The sequence below is a fragment of the Xenopus laevis genome, chromosome 2S (genome assembly GCF_017654675.1).
Source record: "Xenopus laevis strain J_2021 chromosome 2S, Xenopus_laevis_v10.1, whole genome shotgun sequence".
Taxonomy (NCBI): domain Eukaryota; kingdom Metazoa; phylum Chordata; class Amphibia; order Anura; family Pipidae; genus Xenopus; species Xenopus laevis.
In genome coordinates, this window is record NC_054374.1 from 38,364,040 (window position 1) to 38,379,915 (window position 15,876).

Here is a 15,876-nt window from a genome sequence, read left to right on the forward strand (position 1 = left end):
TGAGTCGAGAATGCTGCATGGTAAGCATGCACAACCCATTGCTTTTTAAGAGAGAGTAGCTTTTGGCCTATGAGGTGGGTTTCTTGAAGCATCAGTATATCTGGATGGTATTTTTTGATATAGTCAAAAAGGAGAGCTCTCTTGAATTTACTGTTCAGGCCCCTGACATTCCAGGAAATTATTTTCCTATTCTGCATTTTATGTCTGGAAAAGATACCGATAAACATATGCAAAAAATATCAATACTTCACAATGGTAAGGATACAGACCCATTTTGCAATTTGCAGCGTTGAAAAACATGTGCATAATTCCAGTAGCGAGAAGAAGGAAAAAGGAAATCCAAATGAAGATCCAGTAAACAGATATACATTTCCCATTGAAACCCGTTTCCCAACCTCCAAACTTAGGCGAGCCTTAACCCCGAATGCAGGAACTTCCTCTGGGGAGAACATTTAGCGGAGACCGCTTAAGTAGATAGTCTCGAACCTAGCCATCCGTACCTTTATTGGAAGGCCGTAGATAACTTTTATAACTGATGATCTTTGTAACATCACCATAACTGATGGTGCAGATCCACCCGGTTTATGCCTCGTGTAACCCCACAGCACATAGTACATTCGTTTCATTTGTATGGTGGGACTAAACCTCTGCCTATCTCATGTGGGTGAGATCGGGACTCTCGTTCAACACCAGTAGTAAACTTCAGTAAAAATGTGGCATAGCAATCCAAGACCAACACTTTATGTTCACCCTTGAATGCGTCAAATCCACAGTCCGCATGCGCAAGCTTTTGCTCCAGAGATTTGTAGTTCCAACGACTCTTTTTATGTACAAAAAATAAAAATAAAAAAACCCATATATTATTACAAAAATGTCCCAACCTTCTTTTATCCCATTTTGCGTGTAACCAGATCAAGTTACTTGCGCCTTTTGGGTATGAGGTTAGGTGACTGCTCAGAGTGTTACATGGCGCCTTAACAGTGGTGTGCCGTATTGGGCTGAGAGCCCGTATTAGGTGGTTGGCCAAAGTGCAGCCCAGTTGGTAACAAAATGGCAGATCAGTTACGCCAGCAAACAGAAAAGCTCAAACAAGTAAGAGTCTGCATTATTTCCCACTTTGACTGACACTCACCAAATGGTTCCCAACTCCCAGGTCACTACTCAGGCGGATTGTTGCAAGAGGGGTCTCATCTCTGACGACCGTCTAGCCATCTGTCCGCTTCCCCTGGTGTGTTGAAGATCAGCCGTAGATTATTCCGGCGAAGCCGATTCTCAAGATCGGCAGATTTTGCTGTGGGCTCTGCCAATTGCCTGGCCATGCGGGAAAGTTCAGCAGGAAGGGACCTCACCTTGTCCTCCAGGGTAGATATACGATTCTCTGCCTCCGTGGTGCACTCTCGCAGGGTCTGGACATCTTGCCGAATATGCGATATTTCAATTTTAATTGTGTCTAGTTGGTTAGACGTACTTGCGTGTGTGTCTTTTTTCCCTTGCAGGAGATCTGCATTGGAATGGCCCAATGCCTGTGATGCCGCTCCCTTGCCTTCTGCAGTAGGTGGAGGAGTAGCGGCTCCTTCGTGGCCTGTGTCCAGATCCGATACTGGCTGGGATGCACAAAGATATTTATCCATGAGGGAGGCACTGCCCTTGGGTCCGTACTTGCCCATAATGATAGCTGGTACTTTATTGAGCATTTCCCCAAAATAATAAGTATGCGGCCCAGAATATTAGTCGGGATCTAAGTATAAGGTACGGAGCAGCTATCTGTTGCGTCTGCTTAGGTTGCCATCTTGGATCCACCCCCCATCTAGCTGGTATTTTAATATTATTTTAGTCATTTTTTAGATGACCCAGTTTTTCCACACAGTGGAATTCAGCATGCTGTCACTTTCATTTATATTCATCTGACTCCATTAATTCCCAGTCAGGACAGATAAAGCAGGGCTTCCGTTTGGCCTTATGCCTAAATGACAACATCTCTGCTCTATAACCATCAGCCTTGTCATACATGAAACTTGGGTCGTACAACAAATAAAAACAATAGAAAGGAAAAGAGAAATCTGTTTCCCGGGAGGCAAAGGAATAGTGAGGATTACTAACCCTAAGCCTGAGCTCCCATCTGCTCAGCAGCAAAACACATAGCTACTGATAAAAAAAAGACCCGCAGCAAATAAAATAGGCTCATATAAACCATTAAAGCAGGAAACACAATGTCCACAAGAGCAATGCCAGCAATTTAATCCGTAAGCACAAGAAACGAGAAATTCAATAAAGCAGTTACATTCACTGAGGCTCAGAAATTGTCTGTTACTTTAGGAGATTATTGAAGTCAATGAAAGCAGTTGAGTCTATTACACTTTCAAAGTGAAGCAGAATATTATGGCTGTATAAAGCTATTATAAAGCCATAAAACTAGATGCTGTCTTTTCCAAGAATCCTGACATGGACTCCAAATATTACTGCACTCTGGCTTGTATGGTACATGTATGCCACAACTGTCATATCTTGCACCAGGCAGTGTTGGACTGGACCACTGGGATACCAGGAAAACTCCCTGTAGGCCCAGGTGTCAGTGGGCCAATATCCTTCAGATTAGGGTGAGAATGGCTAAAAGAAGAACGAGACTTTTACAGTGCAAAACAGGTTGTCTCTGAAACTGGCAAAAATAAATTATATGTAGTTACATATAGTTACATAGTTAAATTGGGTTGAAAAAAGACAACGTCCATCAAGTTCAACCCCTCCAAATGAAAACCCATCATCCATACACACACCCCTGCCTACTTCTACATAAATTCTATATACCCATACCTATACTAACTATAGAGTTTAGTATCACAATAGCCTTTGATATTATGTCTGTCCAAAAAATCATCCAAGCCATTCTTAAAGGCATTAATTGAATCAGCCATCACAACATCACCCGGCAGTGCATTCCACAACCTCACTGTCCTGACTGTAAAGAACCCCCGACGTTGCTTCAAATGAAAGTTCTTTTCTTCTAGTCTGAAGGGGTGGCCTCTGGTACGGTGATCCACTTTATGGGTAAAAAGGTCCCCTGCTATTTGTCTATAATGTCCTCTTATGTACTTGTAAAGTGTAATCATGTCCCTTCGCAAGCGCCTTTTTTACAGAGAAAACAACCCCAACCTTGACAGTCTACCCTCATAATTTAAGTCTTCTGTCCCTCTAACCAATTTAGTTGCACTTAGTCTCTGCACTCTCTCCAGCTCATTTATATCCCTCTTAAGGACTGGAGTCCAAAACTGCACTGCATACTCCAGATGAGGCCTTACCAGGGACCTATAAAGAGGCATAATTATGTTTTCATCCCTTGAGTTAATGCCCTTTTTTATGCAAGGCAGAACTTTATTTGCTTTAGTAGCCACAGAATGACACTGCCCAGAATTAGACAACTTGTTATCTACAAAGACCCATAGATCCTTCTCATTTAAGGAAACTCCCAAAACACTGCCATTTAGTGTATTATTTGCATTTATATTATTTTTGACAAAGTGCATAACCTTGAATTTATCAACATTGAACCTCATTTTCCAGTTTGCTGCCCAGTTTTCCAACTTAGACAAATCACTCTGCAAAGTGGCAGCATCCTGCATGGAACCTATAGTTCTGCACAATTTAGTATCATCTGAAAAAATAGTAACAGTACTTTCAATGCCCACCTCCAGGTCATTAATAAACAAGTTGGAAAGCAAGGGACCTAGTACAGAGCCCTGTGGTACTCCACTAACAACACTTTTCCAATTAGAAAATGTTCCATTTACCACCACTCTTTGTAGTCTATCTTTTAGCCAGTTCTCTATCCAGGTACAAATACTATGTTCCAGGCCAACATTCGTTAATTTAACCAGTAACCTTTTGTGTGGCACTGTATCAAATGCTTTAGCAAAGTCTAAGTAAATCACATCCACTGCCATCCCAGAATCGAGGTCTCTACTTACCTTCTCATAAGAAGAAATTAAGTTAGTCTGGCAAGATCTATTACGCATAAAACCATGATGGCACAAACTCATAGTATTATGACTTGCTATGAAGTCCAGTATCTTATCCTTTATTAAATTATACAGGATTATGGGAGATAGCTCACGGTACAAGTTGATCCAGGGACTAGTCCGATTGCTATTTTGGAGTCAGGAAGGAATTTTTCCCCCTCTGAGGCAAATTGGTGAGGCTTCAGATGGGTTTTTTGCCTTCCTCTGGATCAACTGGCAGTTAGGCAGATATTGGAAAAAAAACAAAAACTTGAACTTGATGGATGTCACTATGTTACAGAGCTAAGCTCGCTAAGTACCCTGGGATGAATACCATCTGGCCCCGGACCTTTGTTTATCTTAACATGTTCTAGTCTGTTTTGAATTTCCTCATGTGTGAACCATGCATCATTAGTTGTATTACTAGAATTGGGACTATTAAGAAGGAAACCTTCACTTACTGGTTCCTCATTTGTGTAGACAGATGAAAAATATGAGTTCAGAATCTGCGCTTTTATTTTGTTTTCATCAACCAGCTGACCCCTCTCTGATAGTAAGGGTCCTACCCCTTCCTGCTTAATTTTTTTACTATTAACATATTTAAAAAATAATTTTTGATTTTTTTTTTACTGCTTGCTGCAACATCCTTTTCTATATCAATTTTAGCTTGCCTTATAGCTTCTTTGCATGATTTATTGGCCTCCTTGTACCTTATAAATGAATGAAGTGGCATACATTTATTGTACAGTGCTGTTGGACATGTTGGCCATGCTTAAAGGGATACTGTCAATGGAAAACATGTTTTTGTTTTTTAAAACGCATCAGTTAATAGTGCTGCTCCAGCAGAATTCTGTACTGAAATCCATTTTTCAAAAAAGCTAACAGATTTTGTTATATTCAATTTTGAAATCTGACATGGGGCTAGACATATTGTCAGTTTCCCAGCTGCCCCCAGTCATGTGACTTGTGCTCTGATAAACTTAAGTCACTCTTTACTGCTGTACTGCAAGTTGGAGTGATATCACCCTCTCCCCCCCCCCCCCCAGCAGCCTAACAGAACAATGGGAAGGTAACGAGATAGCAGCTCCCTAACACAAGATAACAGCTCCCTGGAAGATCTAAGAACAGCACTCAATAGTAAAAGCCAAGTCCCACCAAGACTGATTCAGTTATATTAAGTAGGAAAAATAACAGCCTGCCAGAAATTAGTTCCATCCTAAAGTGCAGGCACAAGTCACATGAATGGGGTAGCTGGGAAACTGACAATATGTCTAGCCCCATGTCAGATTTCAAAATTGAATATAAAAAAATCTGTTTGCTCTTTTGAGAAATGGATTTCAGTGCAGAAGTCTGCTGTAGTAGCACTGTTAACTGATGTTTTTTGAAAAAAACATGTTTTGCCATGACAGTTTCCCTTTATAACAATTTGTGCTACTCTACTAGAAAAGTACCTCTCTTGGCATCTCCCTGGTTTCGGTGTATTATGTTAATTATACATACGTTGGTGGCTTTGTAAGTCAGTGTTCGCTTATGTACATCTGTCGTTACTTAAACATATTACAGCGTATGCCATGAAATCCTGATTCCCCCTGAGTGCCAAAGGTTATTACGGCGATTAGATGGAACAATGGGAGATGAGGAATGCTCATTGCGGTAGGACGTTGCTTCTCCCTTAATCAGAATGACAGGAGTGCTGTGCTTGCTGACTGTTGGAATGTCCTTATTAAGCCGGAGCAGTTACACAGAGCAACCCTTTTATCTGTGCCACAGCAGGCTTTATTCTTCATTATTTTTTTTATTCTTCATTATTTCTTTATTCTTCATTATTTCTTTTTGTCTTTACAGCCATCTCTTCCTGTCCTGTACACACTGTCCAGCCAGGCAACTCATGAAGCTGTCCATCTACTCTGCAGGATGCTGGTCTTTGATCCAGTAAGTAAGACCTCCCCATTCACAGGGTAATTTCCCCCCTCTACTACCATAAAAAAAAAAGTCTAGTCATCCAGTAACACAAATATGTCAGCATCTTATTCAGTGCCAGAAGCTTGCTGCGTTTGTTGGGCCCTGTAACACTCACAGTTCATTCTGGGCCACCTAACCAATCCATAGAACCTTCCTGATTTAGCAGAGGCGTGAGGCACAGATCCCCTTCGTGCATTGTACTTTGAATGCCATTTGTTTCCTCAAGCATTAAACCTGATGTTCCTTGTTTACTCATGCCTGAAGCAAAGCATGAGAGCCCTCTCAGTACACTGGGTTCTGTGCATAAGCATGACTATACCAAAACAGAATAAAGTTCAATAAATAACAGCGTGTAGCTTGTTCTTACTCTGTTACTCACTCAGATTAAAGGTCACGTACAGGATTTCTGTCGCTGTGTTTCTTGGTGTTTTATTTGCCAACTGGCTCCTAATAGTGTTACAAAACTAACTGCTCATGAACAGTTCATATGAGAATGCTTACAACATCTCTAAACCCCAGCGTGTCCCATCCATAAAATTCAAATGCTGGTTCTGCCGAATTTAAAAAAGTAATATTTATAAGCAGTATTTAAAAGTAATAAGAAAATGCCAATAAAAGTCTAATCATTTGGCTAAATGCTTTTCAAATATATTTATAATGTTTTGATTTATCATGTTAAAGTCTTTATCGCCCCCTAGTGACCATTTTACCTACTAGACTAGATTTAAAAAGTTAGTTTTTATTATGCGCAACTGTGCACTTCCATGTGCTCAAGATGTCAATGTAACCCTATCCCTTGAATGTGAGGAAAACATTTTTGGAGCTTGAAGAAATGCAACTGTCAGAAATGATAAAAATGACCCCAGAAGCAAATCCTTATAAACGTGTCTGCTTTGGATTATAGACGACTATTTCTTCTTCGTTTATTTCAGTCCAAACGGATATCGGCTAAAGATGCCTTGGCTCACCCATACCTGGATGAAGGCCGCTTGCGATATCACACTTGCATGTGTAAATGTTGTTTTTCAACTTCTTCCGGGAGGGTCTACACCAGTGATTTTGAGCCTATCACAGATCCAAAATTTGACGACACTTTTGAAAAGAACCTCAGTTCTGTTCGGCAGGTGAAAGGCAAGTACTGGGTTGTACTGGAACGTTTGGCGTTCATCTTGTTTGAAGTGTGACAAAAAGGAAATTACAGTAATTGATTTTCACATTATTCATCAGTTAACTTTTTTTCTTGGCTACAATCCCTTTAAGAAATATAATCCCAAATTTGATGGTGACTGTAGTACAACCAAAAGCAACAGCTACTGCAGTGGAGTTAACATTCCTTTCCGAAACATCTCAAGGTGAAGCATTAGAAGTAAATTACCCAATGTGAGGTTTACGGGCAGGAATGGAATGTTCAGGTTAGATGGGCCAATGGGCAATATACAAAGTATATATGACACTGACTTTGATTGCACTGTCGGACTGGCTTACTATGGTTCCAGAAACTCCCAATGGGCCCAGGTATCTATAAACCTTCACTCTTACCCAACTATATTGCCTATTCCATGGCCATTACCTATTTTGCATGAGGAGAAGTAGAAACAATGGATCGAAGGATAGAAGATAATATGGAAAGAACTTGAGTGAAGATTGTAAAATAAATAGGTTGGGGCGTGGGACTACGGTTATTAGGTGGCACCCCAGAGTGAATCATTTCATAATGTTTGTAAAATAACTGATAATAACTTAAAGGGGAACTATCGCGAAAATGAAAATTTAATATAAGCTTCCTCATACTGAAGTAAGAAACTTTCTAAATACAATCAATTAAAAATTCTGCATTGTTTCTGAAATAATCAAGTTTATCTTCACTATTCCTGCCTCAGCATCTGTTTCTCCTTTTCATTCAGGAGTTGGGTTGTCAGATGAATGATCCAATATATCTTATAGGGAGGCTTCCTTTCCTAGCAGATGTATTAGAGCTCACTCAAATAACTGATTGCAGTACAAACAAAATCTAACAAAATAACTGCCTTTTGCACAAATTCTGTAGAGAGACAGGATTTCTGGTGAATAGAGTGAGCGCTAATACATCTTCTAGGAAAAAGGAGCCCCCCTATAACATATATTGGATCATTCATCTGACACCCAAATGCTGCACGAAGACAGAATGAAAAGAAACAGATGCTGAGAGAGGAATAGTGAAGCTAAACCTTGATTATTTCAGAAACTGTACAGAATTAGAACGTTTCTTATTTCAGTATGAGGAAGTTTATAGTAAATTTTCATTTTCGCGATAGTTTCCCCTTTAAACAATCATTTTATAAAAGCCATGGGCTGCAGTAGCCTCAAGAGAAACGGTTTGGGAGAAAAAAACTGAATTAAACCATGTTAGTGCCAAGAATAGGTGTTAAATTGCTGTTAATGCTAAACTATACACTAATGAGGAGTTGGGCTCCATTCATACAGTGACTGCATATTCAGAGTTTAGATGGTTGGATGCTGGTGCCACTCTAGTTCTAGAATATAATATAAGTACATGTGGGACGATGAGAAGATGCACCTACTGTAAATACTGTGTGATTTACTGATAGAGTTCCTTTACTACTGTTTGTATTTATAGGTCACTGTTTCTAAAGGCATGAGATGCTTATTTAGGATTATATCACACGAGGCATTTGGTCTGCTACAGCAGAAAACGACAGACAAAACCCTCCTCTTCCTGTCAGTACTCCAGATAAAATGAATGAATAGTCCCGTAATGAAAACACACGGAGCTGTGACAGTATTTTGTCTCCGAGTTACACCTATGAGCAATCTCTATGCATTGAATACAGCACTTTTCATGCATTCCCATCAGTGGTGACAACATTTAGGGGGTTATTTATCAAGGTCCGAATATCCGAACCTCGAATAATTTGTGGTTTTCGGAGGGAAAAAAAACTAAGATTTTTTCGTAGTCCGATGGTCTAAAAATTCAGAATCCGAAACCCCGGCATCTAAAAGCTCTCGAGGTCCTGTATAAGTCAATGGGGAAGGTCCCAGTGTCTGCGCTGATGTCCGTACTGATATCCGATTAGAAAACTACGATTTTTTTCGTAGATTTCTGAGTTTTTTGTGCAGAAACCACGAACGATTCGGAGTTTTCAGGGAAAGCTCCAAAGTTTGCCCAACTCTATTTTTCCAGGTTTTTTTCTTCATGAATAAGGTCCATTCGGGCAATCGGAGTTGCTTGGATTTCTAACTTAGAAATACTCAGATAAATTCGGACCTTGATAAATAACCCCCTTAGTCTTTTGCTGTTCTCTTCTGGTGATCAAAATCCCCATGTGCTATAGCCCCGAAGAGGGTTCAGTATAAAACCGGCTGTAGCCCATTTACACGTCACTATGTTTGCATACATCTCATGTGCAGTGGCGTAACTTCGGATGCCAGGGCCCCCCTGCAAAAAAATTTTCAGGGCCCCCTCTGCACAAAATAGTGTGAGAATTTCATGTATAATATCCCCAGAAGTCATAGAAAGATGGCAAAGTCGTAATTTCACATATAAATACCCCAGAACTATAGAAGGATGGTAAAGTGTCAATTTCACAGATCTCTCTGTAAAGGCTATGAGCAAATTAAGGGGCTGTTACTGCAGAAGTAAGACCATGCCCACTTTGAATATATAGATAGCAAGGCGTCTATTTTAGCTCTTCCTCTAAACCTCTTCCTTAAAAATCTCATTGTTCTGAAAAAAAGCCACTGATGCAATTTCATTTATAATTCCCATAAAACACTTAGCAGAATGAATGCAGTGGCAACTTCATGTAAAATACCCCCAGAATTCATATCAAGATGGCGCAGTGACAATTCTATGTATAAATACCTCCAGAACTCATAGCAGGACGGCACAGGGATTATTTCATGTATAAACACCCCAAAACTCATAGCAGGATGGCATAGGGATTATTTCATGTATAAACACCCCAAAACTCATAGGATGGCATAGGGATTATTTCATGTATAAATACCCCAAAACTCATAGCAGGATGGCACAGGGATTATTTCATGTATAAATACCCCAAAACTCATAGCAGGATGGCACAGGGATTATTTTATTTATAAATACCCCCAGAATTCATAGCAGGATAATACAAAGGCAATTTCATGTATAAATACCCCAGAACTCATAGTAGGATGTTTTTGCCATATCATTACACACTTACTTTTCCAAATCACTTACTTTTCTGATTAAGACAATTAAGCCTTTCACATTGTGTCTCCTTTTCTACCCCATGTACCTTATTTACTTTTTATCATGTGCCTGCTATTTTTTTTACAATTAATGTAACCTTCTCAACACAGTCCCACACATTGATTTTTAGTTTTTCATTTACCTCTGCACTCATATTCTATGTTCTGCTGCCCTTCTCCTCCCAAACTTGTCTTGCCGCAATCTGTTATCTGTTTCAAAATGGAGAGGGGGCGGGGCATGTGACAGCTGGCGCATTTCTCTCGCCCTGCTTCTGAGCTACTGGCAAAGATTCACGTGACCTGATGCCACACACGGGATCAGAGGCCAGGAAAAGCTTTACAGTCTACGAAGAGAAAGCTGCCTAATACAGCATTTACTCTCTGGCTCTGTAGGGTAACGGGATGGCGCATGACCCAGGTCCGGATTGCCAGCGCCATCCATTGGACCGGGCCCCTAAAACCAGGCGGGCTGTAGCCTAGGGCGCCTTGTGGGTAATCTGGCACTGCTGATGCGGCGAATGCGGGGTCTGCTTCCTCGGTAGTTACGCCACTGGGTCAGGTGATTTCTGAGGCAGCACACAGACCATCACGAAATGGGGGTTCAAGGCAAGAGCAATATTTACTTACATATATAGTACAGTTTGGTAAAATTATTTAATAAGCCACTTAATATGATCTGTTGCTTAAGTATTAATTTTGGGGGTATAGTTTTCCTTTATGGCCGACATAGTCCATGCCCCCCCTGCCCCCCCTAACCCCCCAGGGTGATTAAGGCCATTTGCTCACCAGCACTGTAGTGTGTAGTATGTTGTTCAACAAAACTAGGCTGACAGAGCAGACAGGGAGTAGGCAAAAGAGAAGACTGCAATAGGTACTCACACAGTCATCAGCCATCAGCACCACTTTAACTTGCCCTGGCACAGGCAGGGTGCAGGCAGCAAAAGCGAATGCAGCCAGGAGAATCCACCCACCGCACCAGTCCAGTCCAGCAATACCTCTGACGCGTTACACACGCACCTCTCTCTTCCCCCACATGAAGGACGCATTGGATGCCGCGCAGTCTGTGACGTCATCATCTGGCGCAGCGCACGGTCACACACTGAAACATGCGCAGCGCACATTACCTTTGCCAGCTAGGAGCCCTTGTTAAGTAGTAGCAGCGCTGCGGGGCCCATTGCAAAACCGGACGCTGGCATAAAAATAGATAGGAGTGTGGTCGGGCCTCGTGGGGGCCCACAAGGACTGGGGCCCACTGGGACTTTTCCCAGTGGGCCAGTCCGACACTGCCCGATGCTGGCTGCATTCATCAGGGACGTTGCATCGAGCAGGAGGACATCAATTTCGGCCGGGCCGCCTCTCCTCCCGGGCCCCCCCGCAGCTGCGGGGTCTGCTTCCTCCCTAGTTACGCCACTGCTCATGTGTATCTAAAGTGTAGAACTGCAATGCCTTGTGAAATATTTGCTAATGTGCTTGCTTTTGTACCTATTATCTATTTTTCTTCTCTTCCCCCCCATTCTTGTTCCGCTGCAGAAATAATTCATCAGTTTATATTGGAACAGCAGAAAGGAAACCGAGTACCTCTGTGCATCAATCCTCAGTCTGCTGCTTTTAAAAGCTTTATAAGGTATGTCACCTTGACTAGTAAATCCTCAATTGGCAGGGCCGGATTTACATAGTGGGCGCCCCTAGGCCCACTGACATTCGTCGCCCCTGTCTCCTCCCCTTTATTTGTGCAAATTTTCATCATCTGTACTGGAGCAATGGGGGTTTAAAAAATTATTGTATCTCCAGTGCATCCCCGGTGTTTTTGAACCAATGTGGGTGTGGTTGGGCAGCATGCCGCCCCCCAAAATCCTGCCGTCCTAGGCCCGGGCCATGGTGGCCTTTCCACAAATCCGGCCATGTCAATTGGCAATAAATAGCTTCATGAGGCAGTTGTGTTCCATCTTTTTCTATATTGCTAATGGACTCCTGACTATGACATGAAGTCCTGTACAGTGAAATATAAGCTGTGACATATTTACAAGCAGACCTCATCTTTTATTATCATATCACAATGTCTAGTATGCACAGAAAATTCTTTCTCTCGATATCCGTATTAGTAAATATTAAGCACGGCTGCTCTTTGTTTCTGAGAAGACCTACTCAAGAGACTCTAGTACATGCGTATAATCAATAGGCAACTAAAGGAGGTGAATCTTCTGAGGTCGGACAATGCCTGGGCATGGCAAGCAGTACGGCGACTCTCCGCCATATGTATCAATCCATAATAAGAATTTCAGTGCTATCAACAGATAGAAAGTAACATCATCTAACAATGCAGAAACATTACAGCATGCTCTTATTTAACAATGGCAGCAAAAGAATACATTGTGCCTAGCAACCTGGGGCGAGTAATTGGCAAATTACTAGAAGCTATTGTGAACGTTTTACATAAGGAGAGAGAATTATGAGAAATACTCAGTGGGGCTTCAGCTGTTTATTTGAGTAGTCTCCTTCAAGTTGCAAAGTAAACAATAGCTGCTGTATTACACTAAGGGTTAGTCCACATGAGGAGATTCGGAGAGATTTAGTCGCCCGTTGAAACTTCGGGCGACTTCAGAAAACGAAGCGTCGCGTGTGCTTTAGCTGATGGGGAGATGGTCGCCCGGAAGGAAGAGGCGATTAGTCGCCAGGTGACTAAATCTCCCCAAATCTCCTTGTGTGGACTAACCCTAATGTGGTTACCTATGAAGGCCAATCTGGGAATCTATGAGTTGGGTATGGGACCTGTTATCCAGAATGAACCTGGCATTTTCTGGATGAGGGATCTTTCCATAATTTTGATCTCTATTCTTTAAGTCTACTAAAATATCAGTTAAACATTAAGTAAACCCAATTGCTTTTCCCTCCAATAAGCATTAATTGAAGCTTAATTTGGATCATGTATATTGTTTTATTATAGAGAATAATTTTTTTTTTTTTTAAATGTCCTTAAAATGGAATCTATAGGAAATGGACTTCCTGTAATTTAGAGCTTTCTGGATAATGGGTTTCTGGATAACTGACCCCCTTCCTGTATTTGAATAGGTGAAGGGAAGATATGCAAATAATGGCAAATGTAGACTCTGAATCAGTGTGATTTCTAATCGGGAGCTGATTGTTTTATCTATACATTGCAAAAATCAACTTTAGAGGCATAAGTGAAATTACAATGATAGTTGTAATCAGTGCAGTGTGATCCCACCCAGGGCACACAGGCAGATTCGGGGAGATTAGTCGCCCGGTGTCAAATCTCCTCTTCAGGGTGACTAATCTCCCGAACTGCCTTCCCGACAGCTAAAATGAAAATCACCATCGGGATGGCACTCAGAGAAATTCATTTTCCGAAGTCGCCCTACGAGGAATCTTCGGCGACTTTGGAAAACAAATCGATCCGAGTGCCATCCCTCCGGCTAAAATGTAAATCGCCGGTGGGATGGCACTCGGAACAATTCATTTGAAGGAAGGGAAGGCAGTTTGGGGAGATTGGTCGACCCGAAGAAGAGCAGATTTGTTGCCGGGCGACTAATCCTCCCGAATCTGCCTGTGTGCCCTGACCCTAAATCCTCCTGATAGTGGAAGCAAAGGCAGAGATCTGTGCACAGGACTGATGTTCCCCTTCCCAAATAAAGCAGCAGCACGGCTACCCTGTATGGGATTTACTGCATCAGAATTGTACCTACGACTTACGTACTGTTTCTCTTCCAGTTCCACTGTTGCTCAACCCTCTGAGATGCCTCCATCTCCACTGGTTTGGGAGTGAGAGTGGAAGACTTACTACTGACGACCATTGTGTAGCTTTCCACTGGAGTCTGGGAATTGCAATTCTGGAGAGTGATTGCGCCTGTACTGTAATCTAACAAATTAAGGTTAAATCTACCAACCACTATGTGTAAAAAGGTATATCATATTTAAGACAAAAGTGGTTACTGGTGACTTTCAGCTCTGCCGTTGGTGGTTGTTCTTCTGAATGGATCGAACTCAGAATTGCTTATTTTATCAAATATATGATGTTTTAAGGCTCAGAACAAATTGCACCAAATGATGTAATAAATGGGTTTTTTTTTGTAGAGGTTGGTTCTAGGTTTTTAAATATTATTTTATTTATTTTTTTAATTAAAGCGTGGCTGTGTGCAAAGCATTTTTATACTGAGCCATTCCAAATAAGACGACCCCCTGAATTTTCTGCTAATCCAAGCAACGAGTACGGAAAGAGAACGTGTTCTGGAGACCAATCACAAAGCACTTCCCATGATGAAGAATGACCAGGGGCTGACAATGTCTGTAGCTTGACGTCCCTTTCCTAGTGCTGCACTAGAAACCATGTTATTTATATGTTCTGAGACCAGAAGGCTTTCGGCGGAGAGGAGTGTATCTGTGACCAGAGGGAATGGAAGTTCTCCCTTCCCAGTATAAATATATAAATTATATATTCTATTTTTCTTAGACTTCTTTTTTTTCTTACCTTGAAGTCCTGGGCATGCATCGTTTCCATCTGTGTAAATAGTTCCACTGATCATCGGCCATTTGTAAAGGTCCTTTTTAATGTCCGGCTGTATAAAGGCGAGATAGCTTGCACATTTTAGATTTGAAAAAAAGAAAAAAGGTTTTTGTGACTCCCCCACCCCGAGCCCCACCACCTCCTACACTGGACAGCTCAAAGGCAAGGAAAGGCGGCAACCCTGAGAACTGAGGGAAAACCTATGTTTGTGTAGGCTAGAAGACATGGAAATGTCACAGCTAAAGAAACCTATACTTTCCATCTTCTTTTTAACACTGAAATCTCCTGTGCATATGTATATACAGACACAACTTAAGGCCTCTACCTCCTGGAGTTGACAGCTCAGCTTGTTTCACTCCAAATGATTATTTTTTAGCTTCAGTGTGCAGACTTGAAACTTGAATGTTCCTTCCAGTTTTTCTATGAAAGCATATTCCACTCGCGCAACACAAGAAGGCAGAAGATCACTCTCACCGTTATTAAGGAATTACTTTGGATCCCCCCCCCTCCCAGAAAAACAAATCAACATGTTGGTGGTCTATGTAGCGTACTATTAACTGCTAAACTTATTGTCATTTATCCTAGAAGAATATTTTATTTTTGATCCTGAACAAGCTGAATTAGATAGGAGGACAATAAATTAAACCTAATTGGATTTTTTACCCTTTTTTTGTTTTCAAGATTTATTGTATGGGAAGTTTTTGTTTTTCAACTTCAATGAAGTCATTTTTCTTTTGCTGTGAAAACCAATGTGTGTTTGAATTCCAAATATCAGAGATATGAAGTCTTTCTTTCTTTTTTTTTTTTTTTTTCTTAATTACTTAGTATTCTTTTGTATGAAGCGGCTCCTTAAACAGACGCCCTGACGGGAGTGTTTTTACTTTGGGTGTAAGGAAATAGGTGTCACCAGAAGGAAACAATAAGCAATATGGAGCCCAAGGCTGGCTGAGGAAAGGTGAAACCTGACAATGGTGATTTGAGATATTTGCTGGTCACTTTGTAAAATGTAGATTTGAAGTTCAGTGGTGAAAACATTAAATGTGTCATTTAAAAAAAAAAATTGATTTGTTTTGCATTTTTTAAATACCTCTCCCAAGAAGATGTGTATTTAGCATGTCCAGGTTTCCATAGATTTGTATCACTTCATCTCCGCCAATTGCATCTCAAAGG

The 15,876-nt window shown here is 41.2% G+C and overlaps 1 protein-coding gene across 1 annotated transcript in view; it reads left to right on the forward strand.

Annotated features, from left to right (window-relative positions):
* Positions 1-15,766, forward strand: part of nlk.S (nemo-like kinase S homeolog) — a 115,988-nt gene extending 100,222 nt beyond the window's left edge. Inside the window, exons 8-11 of the mRNA XM_018249108.2 lie at positions 5,838-5,924; positions 6,887-7,085; positions 11,715-11,808; positions 13,914-15,766. Of these exons, the coding sequence (XP_018104597.1) occupies positions 5,838-5,924; positions 6,887-7,085; positions 11,715-11,808; positions 13,914-13,968 (435 nt within the window). The 3' untranslated portion in view covers positions 13,969-15,766. The remainder of the gene's footprint in view (positions 1-5,837; positions 5,925-6,886; positions 7,086-11,714; positions 11,809-13,913) is intronic.
* Positions 15,767-15,876: the final 110 nt, after the last annotated feature.